Raw genomic sequence first — 17,258 nt, 5'->3', positions numbered from 1 at the left:
AAGAGACCGCCGTGTCCCTACGCGCATCGGTGCCGCCCACGGGGCTCGGCTCCGGGAGCCAGCAGTGCCCTCTGCAGGCGGCTGCCGCGGGCCGCGATGACCGCCCGGTCCTTCCTGCCACGCCGCCGGCCCGGCTGAGCCCGCGGCCCCCGCCCGGCCCCGCTCTTGGCCCCGCCGACAGAGGTGAGTGCGACCGCACCGTCGGCGTCGCCTCGGGGGAAGCGGGGAGAGAGAGAGACACCGGGAGCACAGCCGCGGGCAGCGGCAGAGCGCAGCGGCTATGGCGAACCGTGGCCCGAGGGGACGGGCGGGGAGCGATGGAGCCGGGAGCCGGTGGCAGCCGCGCGGAGGGTGAGGCAGCTCTGCGCGTTCCCCACCTCCGCCCCGCGGAAGCCCCGAGCCTGGCGGGCCGGTATCCTCGACGGGGGATGCAGGTGCACGGTCAGAGGGACGGAGCTGGCGGGAGCGAAGCGGGTGGCTGAGCGAGGCGCGGCGGCAGGTGCCCGGTACCGGGGCCTGGCGAAGGGCTAGGGGTCCCGTTCTCGGCCCCGGCGCGGCTCCCCCCCCCCCACCTCCGCCCACTGACATAACGTCTGCGCGGGGCCGTGTTTGCCTTGGCAGCCCCGGAGCGGCGGTGGCTCCTCACACTTTCCGCTAGCGCCGGGCAGTGGCCGCGCTCGGAGCCAGGCGCGGGGGGGCCGGGGTGAGCCGAGGTGAGCCCTGGGGCCGCCGCTGCCTCCCTGAGCCGGCAGCGGCCAAACAGGTTGCGCGGGGCCCGCGCCCAGGCACCTGCGGAGGAGCCACCCCGCTGGGGCCCGCCGCGCCCCGCTCCAGCGCCGCCGAGAACAGGGGGGGGCTGCTCCCGGCACCCCGCGCTGCCACGTTCTCCGTGTCCAGCTCTCCATCCCCCCCCCCCCGTGCCCGGCACTCTAGTACCCCGGTGCCCGGTTCCCCGAGCCCGGCTCTCTCCACCACCCCCCACCGTACTTCACCCTACGCACAGTTTCCCGTGCCCGGCACTCGAAACTCTCCCTCGGTGCACACTTCTCGGTTCTTAACGCCCCCCCCCCCCCCGCCATGCCCGGTTCCCCGCCCCGCCGTGTCCTCGGGGCGGAGCGGGCAGTGCCGTGCCGGCCCCGGCACTCGGCGGCGGCCGCAGCGGGCGGGGCGCGCTCGGCGCCTGGCACCGCGCTCGGCGCCGGTGGGGGGGGGGGGCGCCGCAGCGGGGCCGTCTCGTGCTCCCCTGCCCCAGGCCGGGGGCCGACCCCCGCCCGATCCCGTTAACCGCCTCTGACCCAGCCGCCCCCCGCCCGCGCAGCCCGGCCCCGGGGGCCCGCAAGACCCCCGCCCTCCCGAGGGGGGTGGGGCGGGGCTGATGGGCGGGGCACCCCACCAATGGGACGCGCGACCGCCGGCGCGCTGCCCAATGAGGAGGCGGGGGCGGGCGCTTCCTGGAGCCCCGGCGGCGGCGGCGGCGGCGGCGGCGGTGGCCGGGGGGCGGGCGGGGCGCGGCGACGGCAGGTGAAGGCGGAGGCGGGGCCGTGGCTCCGGGACCGGTCTGTGGCTCGGGCGGGGTGCGCAGGTGAGCGGCAGTGGGTGGGAGCGGACAGACCCCACCGGCCAGCGGGGGTTGCGCAGAGGTACCGACCCACCGGCAGCGGGATCGGGACGGGGACCGGTGCGGCGGCCGCTTTTTGCCGCCCGGTTGCGGTGAGTCGCGTTGATTTGGGATGCTGCGCGGCAGCGGGTGGGCACGGTTGGCGCGTGGATCACTGCGCGGCCCCCTCTGTCCCCGCCCGCCGCCGGAGCCGGTGGACACGTCGCCCGTGGGGCGGGGGGTGTCACTCGTGGGCTGTTCCCGGTCCCTGCGCACGGGGCTGCGGGAAATCTGTGACATCGGCAGGTCCCCGCTGCGTGCCGGGGCGGCTGCCAAGGCTCCGCTGTGGTCCTGTTGCGGTGCTGCTCCATGCAGCCAGGGTCCCCCGCAGGTCTCCCACGGGTGACTGGGTGCTGCCACCCCCCCCGTTCCTAACCTGGTGAGCAGCCTGGCGGCATGCCTGGTGCACCGGGTAGGGACAGCACGGTTGCAGGAGGAAGGCAACTCAGGGAGCCCCTTCTGCACCGGTATTGGCAGAGTTGGAGGGTATCCCAGTGTCCCAGCATGCTGTGCCACGCTGGTGAGCCCCGGCCCTGGCACACGGGCAGCAGCGGTGGGTGCCCCTGCTCGGCTGTGCAGTGGTCCCCCGGGATCGGTGTCATAGCAGCACCTGCCAAGCACCGGTGGACTCTGCCCCCGTGCGCCCAGCCCTGCCGTACCTGTCCTCGTCCCCCTGGCTGGCTGCCCCCGGCCGCTGTTTGCCCGGGGCGGGGTGCGGTATTTACCCTCCCGCCGGAGCAGATCCACGTCTTGGGCCACAGCCGCCCTCGATCCGTGGCTGCGTTCACTTGGCGAGGGGACACGGTGCCGGTTTTGTCGTGGGGTGAGTCGCGCCGTACCTCGGTTTCCCCCCGCCACAGCCGGGCTGGTAGGAGCGGGGAGCAGGCTGGGATCCCCCGGCAGTGCCGGAGGTACGCGGCAGCTGCAGCGACTCGAGGCTTCGGTGGTGATGCTGGTGCTGGGTGCGGAGGGAGGGACTGAGCTCAGGAACTTAAAAGCGGGTGCCTGGAGAAGGGGAAACTCTGGGGCAGCAGAGAGTGTGGAGCAGCAGGGCTGGGGGTGTCTATGCCGGGGACGGGTGCCGAGGTGAGCACAGGGAGGTGACAGGTGTGCGTGAGGGGGCGTATCCCTGTCGGGTCCTGGGGACCCTCCGGGACCCCCTGCCTGGGCGCAGGCTGCCCCCAGCGCTGCGGCGCCGAGCCCGAGGCTGTGGCAGCACGGCTGTGCCAGCTGCTGCCGTGCACCCTCAGTGCACACGTGGCACGGACGCCACAGGCCTGAGCGCACGGGGGCGGGAGGGGCACGGCGGGGCTGCGGGACCAGCGGAGCCCCCGCTGCACCCCAGCCCTCCAGGGCTGGCTGCTGCCCCGTGCGTGAAGCAGGAACTTCTCCTTCAGGGCAGGCAGCGGATGATGAAACCAGGGAGAAATCTCTCCTGGCAGCGTGTGGGCTGCTGGCGGGAGCCCCCGGGAGCCTGCGCTCCCCCTGCGCCGCCACCACTGCCTTCCCATGGTAACTCCACGGCGGGAGCAGGCAGGGTGCCGGTGGGAGCGGCCGCCCCGTCTGGAGGATTGGCGCCCGCCTGGCTCCCCGTGGCAGCGCTGGCGTCCCTGACATGCCCCGAGAGCTGCATGTCCACACCCCAGCAAGCCCCAGGGCGGTCAGAGGACCTGGCGAGGGGCTGGGCTGAGACCCGTCAAACTCGCTTTGTGCCAGGAAGATGGCGCTTGGGTAGCCGTGCAGGCAGGGGAGGTGGTGGTGCCGGGGCTGTGGCCGGTGACCTTCAGTGCACCCGGGCATGCGGCGTGCCCAGGGCTGGGGAGGTCAGTTGACATGCAGGAGGGTGCAGTGGGAGCATGGTGCCTGGGTGACTTGCATCCCCAGAGCTAGAGGCATGACCTGATGGAGCCCTGGGCAGGCAGGGGGACCAGCCCGGGTGAGGGAAAATGAAAGCAGGTGATGCGGAAGGAGAAGTAGGTCAGGCGAGCTCTGGCCTCTCCCGGTTGCACTGCGTGCTCCACTCTGCCCAGCTGTCTCTGTCACGTCCCCCGGCCCCGTGGGCAGCAGCTGGAGTGGGGAGTGGGCAAGGGGGTCCTGCTGCCAGGCACTGGGTCTCGGGCAAGGTGGATGCCAGGCACTGCCTACACCGAGCAGCAGCAGGGTGGAGAATGTGGCTGTGCTGGCTGACGTTTGTTGGGTACGGTGACACCCCAGCAGTTTTGCTTTGATTCCCCTCCCCTGGGCAACCATCAGGGCACGGGGCTTGGAGCCATAGCAAAGGTGGACGGGAGGATTGTCAGCCCCACTGCAGCGCCAGGGAAGAGAAGGGAAGAGACCCTTGTGCCCTGCTTGGGTGGCACAAGGCAGCTGGTGTGCCCTGGGGACAGGCCATGTCCCACAGAGGGGCTCCACAGAGGCTGCCTGTGCCTGCCATGGGGCACTGCCCTCCCCTTGCTGCAGGGCTGGCCGGGGTCTCCTCCCTGTGTGGGTTGGAGTGGCCGTGGCGGGCACGGCCTCACTGTCAGCGCTGTGTGGGCTCGGGGGGGCCGGGGGGGGATTAGAATCGCCTGCCCCCCTTCCCTCCCCGGGATCAGCCGTGGGCAGCGGGGAGCTGGCAGCAGGCAGCTGCCGTGGGGGCGGAAGCCGGGCTATTTTGGAGGGTGTGGAGGGGGGGGGCTGTGGGCTGGCACTGTCCTTGCCAGGTGACCCAACCAGGACCAGCACCACCCTGGTGCCAGGATGGAGCACTGGGGGCCAGCCTGTGCCACTGGTGATGCTCAGTGCCCGAGGTGCTGTGAGGACACCAACCCTGCATATCGAGGAGGAGGTGCCACCAGCTGGGGGGGCCCCTTGGGGCCATGCAGCACAGTGGGACCCAGGGGGTCTGGCTGCCCTCCAAGGGGTTCCCGTGACTGTGCTACAGGGCCAGCAACTCCAGAGCCAGCTCACCCTGGGGCCAGCAAGCAGGCCCACTTGTAGGTGAGCCTGCCTGTCCCAGGCTGCTGGCTGGCAGAGCCTTGTCTTCCTCCTTCCTTCCTTCCTTCCTTCCTTCCTTCCTTCCTTCCTTCCTTCCTTCCTTCTTCCTTCCTTCCTTTCCTTCCTTCCTTCCTTCCTTCCTTCCTTCCTTCCTTCCTTCCTTCCTTCTTCCTTCCTTCCTTCCTTCCTTCCTTCCTTCCTTCCTTCCTTCCTTCCTTCCTTCCTTCCTTCCTTCCTTCCTTCCTTCCTTCCTTCCTTCCTTCCTTCCTTCCTTCCTTCCTTCCTTCCTTCCTTCCTTCCTTCCTTCCTTCCTTCCTTCCTTCCTTCCTTCCTTCCTTCCTTCCTTCCTTCCTTCCTTCCTTCCTTCCTTCCTTCCTTCCTTCCTTCCTTCCTTCCTTCCTTCCTTCCTTCCTTCCTTCCTTCCTTCCTTCCTTCCTTCCTTCCTTCCTTCCTTCCTTCCTTCCTTCCTTCCTTCCTTCCTTCTTCCTTCCTTCCTTCCTTCCTTCCTTCCTTCCTTCCTTCCTTCCTTCCTTCCTTCCTTCCTTCCTTCCTTCCTTCCTTCCTTCCTTCCTCCTTGCATGTTTCTGTCTGTGCCTCAGCCTCCTTGGCACATTGGGTGGCCAGAGGTGACACACAGGGGCCACATCTGTCCTGGGCAAGCATGGCACACCATGCCATGGTCAGGTCAGGGTGCTGCTCTGTCAGGATGTGATGCAGGAGTTGGCGTTGCCCATCCTGCCATTGGAAGAGGAGCTGGGATGAGGCCGTGTCCCCTCACTGGTGACACTGGTCAGGGTGCCCACTGGCCAAGGCAAGGGTGGAGCTTGGAGGAGGATGGACGGATGGACGGACTGATGGAGCTTAGCCCATCTTCCCCAAAGGCCAGCACCTCCCCACCTGCCCCCCCAGCCCGATGCCCCCCAGCCAGGGCGAGCAGCAGTTTGTGGCCAGCGCCTGGGTGGTTGCAACACCCCCAGGGTGGGGGGGCCACGGTGACTCACCCCATCCTGGCCACCAGTAGGAACCCTGACTCAGGGCTGCGTGCCCATGCCGTGCCATGCCCCTCCCTGCCCGCCTCGCCCACCTTATCTCCCGCCCTAGCACCTGGCACACCTGGGCCAGGGGGGACTGGCGCCATTCCCCTCCTTTATGGGGAACAAAGGGCAGGGGAAGGGTTGGCAGCAGGTGCCACAGCCCTCCTCCTTCCCTCTTGTCCTCCCTCCCTCCCTCTCACGGATGCTGTCCAGGGCTGTGCCCTCTTTTGTGCCCCCACTGGGGCAGCCTGGAGCATTGTGGCAGCGCGCTGGGCAGTGCTGCCCACGGCCCCGTGCAGGCTGTGTGCTGCCTGTGCTCCGGGCACTGGGCAGCTCGTGGTACCATGGCTGGCTCCTGCCCAGCGCACGGCCCACAGTGATGGGAGAGGTGGGATACCATGGAGGGCACCCTGGTGATGCCCTTCTGCCCATCTCCACTGCCTGCCCAGGGGCTCTTGCACAAGCCAGCTCCTTCCGTCAGCATTGCTGGGCTGGGCCCGAGGCCCTTTGCTGTCCTGCTGGTGTGGGGCTCTTCCCCTTTTCTGCCTGGCCTGCCACAGAGGGCCCCAGCGCCGCAGCCTCTCCGGGCCGTGCCAGGGTGCTGCAGTGCAGGTGCCCCTGACCGGTCTGGCGTGGGTTGCCTGGGCGGGTGCTGGTGCTGGTGGTGGGGTGTGGGGCGCGCTCTCCGGGCTGCTAATTGCTGTTTAGCTGGGGACACAGAGGGTGTAATTATGGGGGGATTGCATGAACCTGCAGCCTGGCCGGGGAGCCCACGAGTGCCCCTGTCCAGGGAGTGGAGGGGATCGGGCAGCAGAGTCCAGCTGGGCCATCACTGCTTCCCACTGTTCCCCTTGGGATCTCAGGAACCTGCTCCGAGGGGAGAGCAGGACAAGAATCCATAGGACCAGGGGGTGGCTCCGGGGCTGGCCGGGCAGGCTGCAGCATGCTGCACCAAGCCCTGCCCTGCTCCCGCCGAGCACAGGCGCCCTCGCAGCCCGGCTGGGCTGGCCATGGCCAGTGGCGAGCACCCAGCGCCCTGCCTTGGGGCACAGGAGAAGGTGAGGGCCTGTGTGATGCCACGGCACCACACGGGGCGGGGGGCAGGGGCAGACGGTCTGGGGACGATGTTAGTGGCAGGGAAGGCATACTTAGGGTACGGGGTGCCTGTCCTGGCAGTGCTGGGAATTTCCTCCCGTGGGAGTGGGCCAGGGGATGCCCCCTGCCCGGTTCCGGGTTGGCACCCCACGGCGCAGTACCGGCCGCAAAGAGTTAATGCCGTGTGTGTTCTGGGAAGCGGGGCTGGGAGGTGCGTGACCCGGGGTGTGGGCGTCGACTCCTTTTGAGGTGGGATCCTGAGCTCAAGTGCAGCGGGGGAGCGGGGCCAAGTTCACACAGCACCCTGCCTTCCCCTCCCTGCCACTCGCCGGCCGCCAGCCGGGCCGCGACGCAGCGCTGAGCCACGCCGGGACACGGGGCAGGTGAGCCACACACCCACCCTGCCATCACTGCTGGTGGGGCGGAGGAAGTTGCCAGGGTGGTGGGGACCCAGTGTGGTGCCGCTGGACACTGGGAGGTCTGGGCCAGCTGCTTCAGCACCAGCAGGCTGTGGGACGTTGGTGTCCATCCTTGCTGCTGATGGGATGGGGTGGGACGGGACGGGACGAGTGGCGAGATCTGGGTCACTTTGGTTTGGCAGGGCAGGGCCCCCACACCCTGCAGTGGCAATGCCAGGCAGCTGGATGTGGCAGCGGGGTAGGTTTTGGCAGCAGGAGGGGGCCAGGATGCCAGCACGGCGTCTGGGTGGGCGGTGTGAGGACTTTGCTTCTTGGGATCTTGGCTGGAGATGCCAGGGGTGGCTCTGGCAGCACCACTAGTCCTGCTCCACCGTAACAGGGATGCCTCTGTGGCAGCTGCCGTGCCGGGCTGGCGCTGGCCCCAGGAGCAGTGCCATGGGCCACGGCACTCCAGCCCCCTTCTCGGTGCTGATGGCTGATGTCCCACGGCTGCACAGCTCACACCTCTGTGGGTGAGCTGGCCTGTGTCAAGGGGACTGAGCAGTGCCATGGGGCTCACTCTCAGTGCTGTGGGGTGGGGGGCTGTTTATACTCTTTCATCTCCAAACCATTTCCTTTTGTCTCTACTTGTTCTTTTCTTCTTTCAAAGAGCAGTGCTGCTTTCCCCACTTCCTCCAGCAATGGGACCCCGGGCATGTGCTTGCTACAGGGTCACCAGCCGAGCCAGACCCCGGCCACCGCCTTCCCTGCTGGGCAGACAGAGGGGCTGCGCAGCCCCTGCCCTGCAGCCACACCACCCTCCCCACTGTGGCCACCAGCACCAGGGCCACTGCTGCTCCCAATTGGCTTCGGGCAGTAGCAGGGTGGGGGGCTTGCACAGCCCGCACTCCTGGGTCCACGTCCTCGATCCCAAAGGATGAGGGGCCCCACGGGGTGAGGGGCCAGGCTGACACTGCACTGCGCTCCCCTTCCGGGGTGACTCATTCTCCCCAGTGGGGCTGTGAAGTCCCTCGACAGCATTTGTGACTCTTGTGACCGAAAGCAGGGGCACTTGGCAGCAGCCCGGGGTGGGGACTGTGCTCCCCGGGACCTCTACCCTCCTTCCAGGTCGGCAGATCCCCCCTAGACGCCCCTTTCCACCTCCCACCTCCTGCCGTCCCCAAGCCGGGCCCAGTGCTCGGTGCAGGCTGCCATTGTGCCCTCACCCAGGGTGCCATCCCTGCTTGGTGGCACGGGACACAGCCTGTCCCCGTGCGGGGGTGGGTGCTGCAGGGGCCCGTGGCTCTGCCTGGGTGGCTGGAGCCCTCGGATGGAGGGAGCTGGCGGGCGGCTGGAGCCTGGCCATGGTTGTTGCAGGCAGCCTGGGCTGGCAGAGGGATGTCAGGGTGACCCGGGCAGACATTGTTCCTGCTGCCACCCGCCCTGCACGGGAGCCAGCTCAGCATGGGGAGCAACTCCCCCTTGCCTTGCCTTTCCTTTCCTCAGTCCCGTTCGGCTGCTTCAGCCGAAATGTGCCACAGCATTGACGTAACCAAGGAAGCTCTGGCACGGCAAGGACATGGGCATCACCGCCTGCTCCCTCCCAGCCATCATCTCCGGCACCTGCCAGGGAATGCTGGGGGTCCGGGGGCGGCTCCAGTCCCCTCACACCTCATCCTCTGCCATTTCCTTATCACTGCGGTGATCTCCTCGACGGCAGCACCCGCTCAGCATGTGACTTCGCTCCAGTGAGGAGGATGTGCGGGGGGGTGGGGGTGTCAGCAAAGGAGCCGTAAGGGGCGGTTTGGTGCGATGGAAAATCCCCCTCCTGTCACCGGCACCTCGCCCCCACCTTGCCCCAGCCCTGCAGCTACGTCTGCTGGCACGAGTCCCGTGGCTGCTCACAGGGGTCCCAACTCCCTTACCAGACCTCTGCCGGTGATTTCGGTGGCACTGGCAGGACTGAGGCTGTGTCCGTCTGCCCTGTGACGTGGTGAGGCCGGTGTCCGTGGCCGTCCCTCCTGCTGGGATGTGACGGGGGTCTCAGCTGCTGCCCTGTGCCCAGACGCCCCCACAGGCACGTGCCAGTGGGTGCCATCAGTCTTGCGAGTGGCCTGTGCCCGGGTGTCTTGCGGGGCTGGAGGTGCTGTGGGGACCAGGGCGGAAGGGAGGCTGTCCTGGTGCCATCACTGGGGGAGGCAGTGTTGGGGGACACAGTGCCACTCTACCCTGTGACGATTCCCTGTGACAGTCCCGGGGGGTCTGTGGGGCTCTGGCCCACCCTTGGCAGGTGCCCCATCCCTATCATCCCTCTCCAGCTGCCCAAGCTGTGGCATGGGGTACTTGCCCCCCCCCTGCTTAATCCTGCCCCTGCAGCTAATCCTGCCTAATCCCACTGGGGGCTGTCACTGCCTGTTGGCTCCCAGGGCCCTGATGGTTTAATCACCCCTAATCCGATCACCCCCACCTCAGCAGGCAGAGGGGACCTCAACCGGTGGCGGGATGGGCTCCTGCCAAGGAGGGGGGCTCGGCCACGGGTGCTGGCGCCAGCATCCCAGGCGGTCGGCACTGCCTGGCTCCCAGTTTCAGGGGCGGCTGCCGCCTGCCATGCCGGTCGGGCCTGCTCGGCAGCGGCTGGGGCGGCTCCGCAGCCGGTTGCTCCGGGGCCGTTCCCAGCTGCCTGCCGAGGCAGCCCCAGCTGGCAGCCGCCCAAGCGCAGGGAGCGGCCGGCTTGGGGATGGGCCCCTGTGCCGGGGGCCGTCGCCCGCGCCGCCCCTCCATGGGCAAGAGGGGGCACGTCCCCCACGCCCGCCTGCCGACGGCACAGTGTGGTTTGGCACGGCCTGGTGGGTTTGGGGCGGATGGGCCCGGCACGGCTCGGCGTTGCTTGGCATGGCTTGGCGATGGCCGGTGCCACACGCCACTGTCCACCGTGGCTGGACTCGGCGTGGCACAACTCAGGCAGCGTCGAGAGCCGCAACCCACAGGTGGTACCTATCTCTGCCTCCCCCAGGCTGCCGCTGCTCGACCCCCATTCCGCTGTCACCCAGCAGTGCCAGTGTCACCCAGCAGCAAGGGCCGTAGCTGGGCATGGTGTCGCAGGGCAGGTTGCAGCCCTGGAGCTGCCACTGCTGCCTGCACCCTGCCTGCAGGCCGTGAGGGTCATGGGCTGCCCCTTCCCACTCGTGCTGGCTCCGCAGGAACACGCGGGTCCCATGGCTGGTGGTGCGCCATGGGGACCACAGTGGGAGTGTGAGCAGTGCTGGGTTTAGGGCTGAGGCCAAGCTCTGCCAGCTGCAGCGTGGGAAAGGCCTGACTGGCGCAGGCTGGGCTTGGCTGGGCGAGGAGTGGCCCCAGGCTGGGGCACAGGGGGAGGGAGGGGGCCCAGTCCCGACCAGGAGCGGGGGCAGGAACCGGTGGCACAGGTGCTGATCCTAATCTGCCGTGGCAGGAAGTGTGGCCCCTGTTCCCAGCCCAGCTGGGCTCCACGGGGCGGCCCCCCGGCCCTCGGGGTGCTCTTCCCAGCGTTCGCCCACCCACCCGTGCCTGCTGCCAGAGAGGCCCATGTTCCCAGGATGGGGTTGCTGGGAGCCAGTGGCTTCGCCTGGCCATGGCGGTGGGCTGGGGGGATTGTGGGTGGGCTGGCGCAGGAAGTGCTGCACCTCGGTGCTGTTCAAAGGCACCACGCTGAGATTTCTCCCTTTGCTGTGGCGGCGCGGGCGGCCGGGTGCTGGTGGTAGTGGAGGAAGCGTGGAGGCCTGTGGTGGGGGGCCTGCGCCCGCCAACCTTCACATAGCACGGAGGGAACTGAGGGCAGGCTGTGGGCCCCAAGCCTGCCCCAGTTTAGTGTCCTGCTGAAACCCCAGTGCCACCCAGCACGTACAGGGAAGGGTTCCTCGTGCCCTGCCTTCATGACAGCGACGCGCCAGCTGCACTGGTTCTTCCAAGTGCTCTCTCCCAGTTTGTTCCTCTATCAGTCAGGCAGCATCCTATCCTTCCTGCAGGTGAGGACGATGGCCAGCCCAGAGGACGACCTCATCGGCATCCCCTTCCCTGAGCACAGCAGCGAGCTGCTGAGCTGCTTGAACGAGCAACGGCAGCTGGGGCTGCTCTGCGACGTCACCATCAAGACGCAGGGGCTGGAGTACCGCACCCACCGTGCCGTCCTGGCTGCCTCCAGCCGCTATTTCAAGAAGCTCTTCGCGGGGCCGGGGCCGGGGCAGGAGGTCTGTGAGCTGGACTTTGTGGGGCCAGAGGCACTGGGCGCACTGCTGGAGTTTGCTTACACAGCCACGCTGACCATAAGCAGCGCCAACATGGGCGAGGTGCTGCGCGCTGCCCGGCTGCTGGAGATCCCCTGTGTCATCGCTGCCTGCGTGGAGATCCTGCAGGGCAGCGGGCTGGAGGCACCCGGTCCCGATGACGGCGACTGCGAACGCGCCCGCCGCTACCTGGAGGCTTTCTCCACCCTCCCCGAGGGTGAGGTGCCTGCCCCACCACCCCCCCGCCCCACCCCGCGCCGCAGCAAGAAGACCCGCAAGTTCCTGCAAGCCCGTGGTGCCCAGCTCAACAACCACGCCGAGGAGCCACCCGCTGAGGCGGAGGGCTCCGGCAGCCCCCCGCCGCCCTCCCAGCTGCCCTCGCCCCCTCTGCCTGAGGGGCTGTCCCTGCCCTATGACAGCTTTGAGCTGCCTGAGGAGGAGGAGCTGCCCCCACACCCCTTCCCCTTCCCCTACCAGCCCCCCTTGTCCCCGGAGGAGGCAGCTTCCGACGACGATGCCATCGACCCTGACCTGATGGCGTATCTGGGCTCGCTGCACCACGAGTCGCTGGCGCCCGGGCTGGATAGCCCCGACAAGCTGGTGCGCAAGCGCCGCTCGCAGATGCCCCAGGAGTGCCCCGTCTGCCACAAGGTCATCCACGGCGCCGGCAAGCTGCCTCGCCACATGCGCACGCACACGGGCGAGAAGCCCTTCGCCTGCCAGGTCTGCGGAGTCCGATTCACGCGGTGAGTGCTGCTGGACGGACTCTCCCCGCCTGGCAGTGCTGCTGGACGGACTCTCCCCGCCTGGCATGTGCCAAATGACATCCCCTATGGCGCTCCCCCTGCCGTCATCCCCTATGGCGCTCCCCCTGCCAGTCCTGCTGTGCCCTGGCCACATGCCTGGCGTGGTTCACGGGGTTTTCTGCACCCCCTGAGTGCTGCTGGACCACACTGGGTACCTGATGGCGTACAGCAAAGCACCCCTCTGCCAGTCCTGCCAGTGCAGCGCTCATTCAGAGTGTCTTCTGCACCCTGTGAGTGCTCTGGACCAACACGGGGTACCCAGTGGCATCCTGCATGGCACACCCTGCAAGTTCTGCTGTGGTGCAGTGGGGTTATGGGGCTGTCTGCACTGCACGAGTGCTGCTGGACTGACCTAAGGTACCCAGTAGCATCCCTTGTCGTGTCCCTCTGCCATACCTGCTCAGTGGGGTGTTCTGCACTCTGAGAGTGCTGCCAGATCAGCCAAGGCCTGGCACCTGATGGCACCCATAACACCTCGTCTGTCATGGTTGTGGTGCAGGTCCAGGGGAGTCTTCTGCACTATGTAAGCACTGCCAGAGCAGCCTGGGGTGGCCAGCAGCATCCCCCTGCCAGCAGCCAGCTGCCTCTCAGCCGTGCAGCCGTACAATGGTCCCCTGCCCCGCCAAGCACCCAGACCCCTGTGCCCCGCAGAGCATCCCTGCTCTCAGGCTTTCGGCGCCGTTGCCCTCCCCGCTGTGGCTGGGTGCTATGTTGGCTACTCAATGCCAATATCTCCCCGTGTGTCCCAACTCCAGGAACGACAAACTGAAGATCCACATGCGGAAGCACACAGGCGAGCGGCCCTACTCCTGCCAGCACTGCAGCGCCCGCTTCCTGCACAGCTACGACCTGAAGAACCACATGCACCTGCACACAGGCGCCCGGCCCTACGAGTGCTACCTCTGCCACAAGGCCTTCGCCAAGGACGACCACCTCCAGCGGCACCTCAAGGGCCAGAACTGCCTGGAGGTGCGGACCCGCCGCCGCCGCCGCGACGAGCCGCCGCCGCCGCCCGCGGGGCCCCCGGGCCTCGACCTCTCCAACGGGCGGCTGGAGGGGCTGCGCCTCTCCATTGCCCGCTACTGGGCTCCAGGGCAGCCCGAGGAGGAGGAAGAGGAGCCGGAGGGTGAGGAAGGGCCGCAGCCAGACGGCGCTGTGCCCGTGGAGATGGCATAGGGGCGATGCAACGGCATGTGTCGTGCTGTTCCATGCCGAGCTGTGCCGTGCCCACTGGGGTTTCTGTTCCTGTTTTTCCCGTCACGGTTCATTCCTGGTTATGCAAAGGGGGAAACTCCCCTCGGCCGATTTGCACAAGGGGGTGGGGGGCCCCTACCACACCCCCACCGTGCCCGGGCCCACCTGGTCATGCCCAGGCGGGTGATGGGGGGATTGGGACTTGGATGTCCCCCCACCAAACCCCTCGTGGATGCCAGGACCGGGCAGGGGCACCCATGGACCAAGCCCCCCACCCCCAGGTGGGGAGAGCCCCCCCCAAATCCTCTCCAGTGGGGGGGGGGCACTGCCCTACGCTGTGCATAGCTTGCCCCCACCTCCCCACTCCGAGCAGCCCCCCCCCCCCCGGCGAGCCCCCCTCGCCCCTGCACTCCTGGCTGCTTTCTCTTGGTTGCACTATTCGGGTGAGCCCACCCGGGTGCGGGGCAGCCCCGGCCCCCCCCGGACCTTTCCCCCTTCCGAAATCCCCCGGCCCTGTGGGACCCTGCCCTTCCCTGGGGTGGCCGGGCCCCCGCGGTCACCCCTCTGTCCTTTGCACATGCCCCCCGCAGGGCGCAGCCTCCCCGGGGGTGGAGGGGACCGGCACTATTTGTCTACAATAAGAGTTTTATCTATATTTAAAAAAAAGATGATGTAATATATTCCCCCCTCCCCACAGCCCCTCCGCTGCCAACCACCAGCGCTGCCCGGCCTCCACATCTGCCAGGGGGTGCCGGGAGGAGTGATGGGGCCGGGGTTGGGGGGGGGCTCTGCTCCCGTCATGGCTTTAAAGTGCCTTATGGTGAACTTGAACCTTTTCGGCTACTTGAACCTCTCTGGTGTCAGGAACCAAACAAACCACGGGCGGGCGGCCCCCGCCCCGCCGGGCCGCCTCTGCCTGTCTGTATGTCTGTGTTTGTTTTATTTTTTTTTTTGTTTTGTTTTGTTTTGGTTTTTTTTTTTTTTTTTTTGTTTTGTTTTGTTTTGTTTTTTAAACGAAGGCTGCTTGGTAATAAACGGAGAAGCAGGGACTTCCCCCGTGTCCAGCTGTCTGTCCATTCTGCATCCCTGCCCCTGGAGCAGCTCAGGACTGGGGACGATGTGGGGATGGGGACAAGGGACATTGAGATGGGGAGCGGGCACCGTGTGTGGGGAGAGGGACATCGAGGGGTGGGGGTCAGCATGGGGCTGGGGGCACCACAGGGATGGGAATGGGGACACCATAAAGGCTGGAGACGGGGGTGTGTAGGGGCTGGAGGCACAGCGGGCATGGAGATGGTGGCACCAAGGCGCTGGAGATGGGGCTGGGGGACATTGAGAGGCTGGGGTCACAGCAGGGACGGAGCCAGGGCAGCAAGGAGCTGGGGTACCACAAGGCCAGGACCATCATGGAATGGTGGATGCCAGCTCAGAGTACCAGGACTCAGCTGCCTTGAGGAGCAGGTGATTTACTCACCAGCCCTTCCACACCCAGGGGCTCTCAGCTTCTGCTGCACTGGTGGGGCTCCAGGCACATCCCAGCACCTGGACCCGTGGTTTTGCTGCCACATGGCACCGTCCTGCTGTCACTGGGCCCTCCCTTTCACTGTTCTTGGCCTGCTGCTGGTCGTTGAAGTCTTGCTGGCAGAGAGGAGCTGCAGTGTTGGGAATCCCCAGTGCTGGGGAGGACAGGGGACGTTGCCAGCCCACAGCCAGCCCTCACCTGCTCTTGTTGACCCCACTGCTGCCCACATTGCTTTCCTCACTCTTTTCCTCCCCTCACAGCTGGGCTCACAGCTGGGCAGCCGTTCTGGAGGGCTTGAGCGCGTCCTTGACGCGCTGCAGCAGCCGCCGCCCTCGCTCCTGGCCCCGGCCCGGCCACAGCCCCGGCGTGTCCCCGTCACTGGAGTCCCTGCGGGGGCACAGAGGGCAGGGCTGAGCTGTGCCCCCCGCCCCAGCCCCTCTGCAGCCCCCCCAGCACCCCTCCTCACATCTCCTCATCGCCAGAGTCCGGGGAGCTCAGGGGGGCCGTGCAGACGGAGCAGGTGTTGTTCAGGGCTCCGTAGCACTCGCTGCAATACAGCCCTGCGGAAAGCGGGGCTGTCAGGGGGTGGGGGGATGTGGAATTTTCTGGGGAGGGGTTCCCCGAGCTCTGTGGGGGCTCCGACCTTTGCAGGCAGTGAAACCCGGCTGCTCTGCCATCCCACAGGTCAGGCAGCTGGGTGCCCCAGAAGCTGGTGAGGGCAGATTTGTGGGCACACGGTGGGTCGGTGCCAGCCTGGGGGTCCTTGACACCTCTGGGATACCACCCCTCTCTTCCGTCCCACCAGGGACTCACCAATCTGCTGCCAGCTTTTGCCTGGTTCCTGCAAAGGTTCATCCCTTAAATCTTGGCGTCCTGAGTGCCCCACGGTGTGCACTCACGTTGAAAAAGGCCCTTGCTTTTCAGCAGGGAGCAAAATGGCTTCCTTTGAAGTCGGCGTCACGCACACACGGCTACTCCTCTCCCAGGTCCACTAGCACAGCTCGGTATTTTGCCAGTATTAGAGAGATCCAGTGATGTCCCTCTGGATTCCAAACAGCCAGCAATGGAACGTGGCACTAGCACAGTTACTGAGCATCCCAAAGTGAATTTCTGGGCCTCCTGCATCACTAGGGCTGCTCTGGCTGATAAGCATGCTGACCATCCAGTTGCTTGGAGAAGGATGCCACTGGCCTTTGCCAACTCCCAAGAAGCTGTGTCATCCCCACAGAGGCCACTGGTTGCCTTCCATGCATGCATCATGAAAAGAGCTTGGTTGTACCTGGAAGGCCTGAAGCCGGTGCCTCCATGGGCATCCTTCAAGGTCTTAAAACTGGTTCAACACTGCCAGGGCCATTCCAGCAATTCTTCAGGGCCTTTGGTTGCCAAATAAAAGCTATTAGTCCAAAATTTTGAACCTATACGGGGCATAATCCTGCCACTAACAAAACTCCTGTTAGTTATCTTTTAGTCCTAGGAGCTGCAATTTGGAATATCACTACTTTTTTCCCTTCTCACAGAGCTCATTGTCCTTTTGATACCTTAAAGCTAAGGTATTAGTCTTACTTTTTTTTTTTTTTTTTTTTTCTGGAAATTCCAGCAAGTCCCAAAAAAGTTCTGCAGGCTTATGGTCACTTCCAAGCAGGTTTGTTCCTTGTCACCTCCAATTAGGATGTGAGGAGAAAAAAAAAATCAGAAAAGTGAGGAGATGGGAAAGAGCAACCAGGAGCCAGGTGCAGAAGTCAGTGCTGCTGACAGATTTGAGTGCTCGTGCTCACAGGCAGCCAGAGCCACCCGAGGCTGACCCAGCTGCTCTTCCACACGCGTGTGTGAGGAGCAAAACCTCTGCATGCGGGGCTCCCGCGGCCTTTCTGCCACCAGAGCTGATCTGCCTGAGAGACGCGGCCACAGGGGAGCTCTCGGGGCTAACAGGTTTGTTATGTTACTGGCTTTGCCCTGGAGAGGTCGGGACACGTCCTGCTCCTCGGCTGCAGCCCGTGTTGGGGCAGCGAGTCAGGCAGCGAGGCCTGAGCGAAGGGAGGCAGACGCTGCGCTTCTGTGCCCCCGATTCCTGAGGGACTTCGCCCCGCTCCTTCTCCTTCACTCCTTCCTCGCTGCTTTACACATCCACCACGGGCCTGGGCAGGCTGCTGGCGTGGCCGGAGCTGCTTGTGGTGCCGATACATACCTGCTGCTCTTCTCCAGAGCCTTCCTGAGGAGAGCCCGGCCCAGCGCGGCGCTGCCGCCACCGGCGGGCCACGGGGCGGCGCGGGAGGCGCGTCCTGCGCAGGCGCGGAGTCCCTGCGTGTGCGCGGGC

General features: G+C 66.4%; 2 protein-coding genes across 8 annotated transcripts; one reads left to right on the top strand and one right to left on the bottom strand.

Moving 5' to 3' along the window:
* The first annotated feature begins 100 nt into the window (after nucleotides 1-100).
* Nucleotides 101-14,471, top strand: ZBTB7B (zinc finger and BTB domain containing 7B). Of its 3 annotated transcripts, none has more exons than XM_054001114.1 (3): nucleotides 101-183; nucleotides 11,165-12,168; nucleotides 12,984-14,471. In XM_054001114.1, exons 2-3 carry the CDS (start codon nucleotides 11,174-11,176, stop codon nucleotides 13,402-13,404), a joined length of 1,416 nt encoding a protein of 471 aa, XP_053857089.1. In that variant the 5' UTR covers nucleotides 101-183; nucleotides 11,165-11,173; the 3' UTR covers nucleotides 13,405-14,471. The 3 variants fall into 3 exon arrangements, with proteins under 3 accessions (XP_053857089.1, XP_053857090.1, XP_053857088.1); XM_054001115.1 differs by lacking the exon at nucleotides 101-183 and adding an exon at nucleotides 1,517-1,582; XM_054001113.1 differs by lacking the exon at nucleotides 101-183 and adding an exon at nucleotides 6,749-7,145.
* Nucleotides 14,356-17,200, bottom strand: DCST2 (DC-STAMP domain containing 2). Of its 5 annotated transcripts, XR_008440897.1 has the most exons (4): nucleotides 15,588-15,639; nucleotides 15,411-15,504; nucleotides 15,143-15,331; nucleotides 14,356-15,060 (listed from the first exon to the last, which is right to left on the bottom strand). XR_008440897.1 is itself a non-coding variant. In XM_054001223.1 (3 exons), exons 1-3 carry the CDS (start codon nucleotides 15,619-15,621, stop codon nucleotides 15,211-15,213), a joined length of 249 nt encoding a protein of 82 aa, XP_053857198.1. In that variant the 5' UTR covers nucleotides 15,622-15,639; the 3' UTR covers nucleotides 14,356-15,210. The 5 variants fall into 5 exon arrangements, 1 of the variants encoding a protein (XP_053857198.1); XM_054001223.1 differs by having other exon boundaries at nucleotides 14,356-15,331; XR_008440899.1 differs by lacking the exon at nucleotides 15,588-15,639 and adding an exon at nucleotides 15,758-17,200 and having other exon boundaries at nucleotides 14,356-15,504.
* Nucleotides 17,201-17,258: the final 58 nt, after the last annotated feature.

Source organism: Vidua macroura, chromosome 29, assembly GCF_024509145.1.
Source record: "Vidua macroura isolate BioBank_ID:100142 chromosome 29, ASM2450914v1, whole genome shotgun sequence".
Taxonomy (NCBI): domain Eukaryota; kingdom Metazoa; phylum Chordata; class Aves; order Passeriformes; family Viduidae; genus Vidua; species Vidua macroura.
The sequence above is the reverse complement of the archived record's forward strand: the minus strand, read 5'-3'. Positions and strand labels throughout refer to the sequence as shown.

Coding starts and splice junctions, on each gene's coding strand:
- DCST2 (XM_054001223.1), bottom strand. CDS start 15,621: ATGGCAGAGCAGCCGGGTTTCACTGCCTGCAAAG. Junction 15,505..15,587: donor GGGTTTCACTGCCTGCAAAG/GTCGGAGCCCCC, acceptor CGCTTTCCGCAG/GGCTGTATTGCAGCGAGTGC. Junction 15,332..15,410: donor GACTCTGGCGATGAGGAGAT/GTGAGGAGGGGT, acceptor GTGCCCCCGCAG/GGACTCCAGTGACGGGGACA.
- ZBTB7B (XM_054001114.1), top strand. CDS start 11,174: ATGGCCAGCCCAGAGGACGACCTCATCGGCATCCCCTTCCCTGAGCAC. Junction 12,169..12,983: donor TGCGGAGTCCGATTCACGCG/GTGAGTGCTGCT, acceptor TCCCAACTCCAG/GAACGACAAACTGAAGATCC.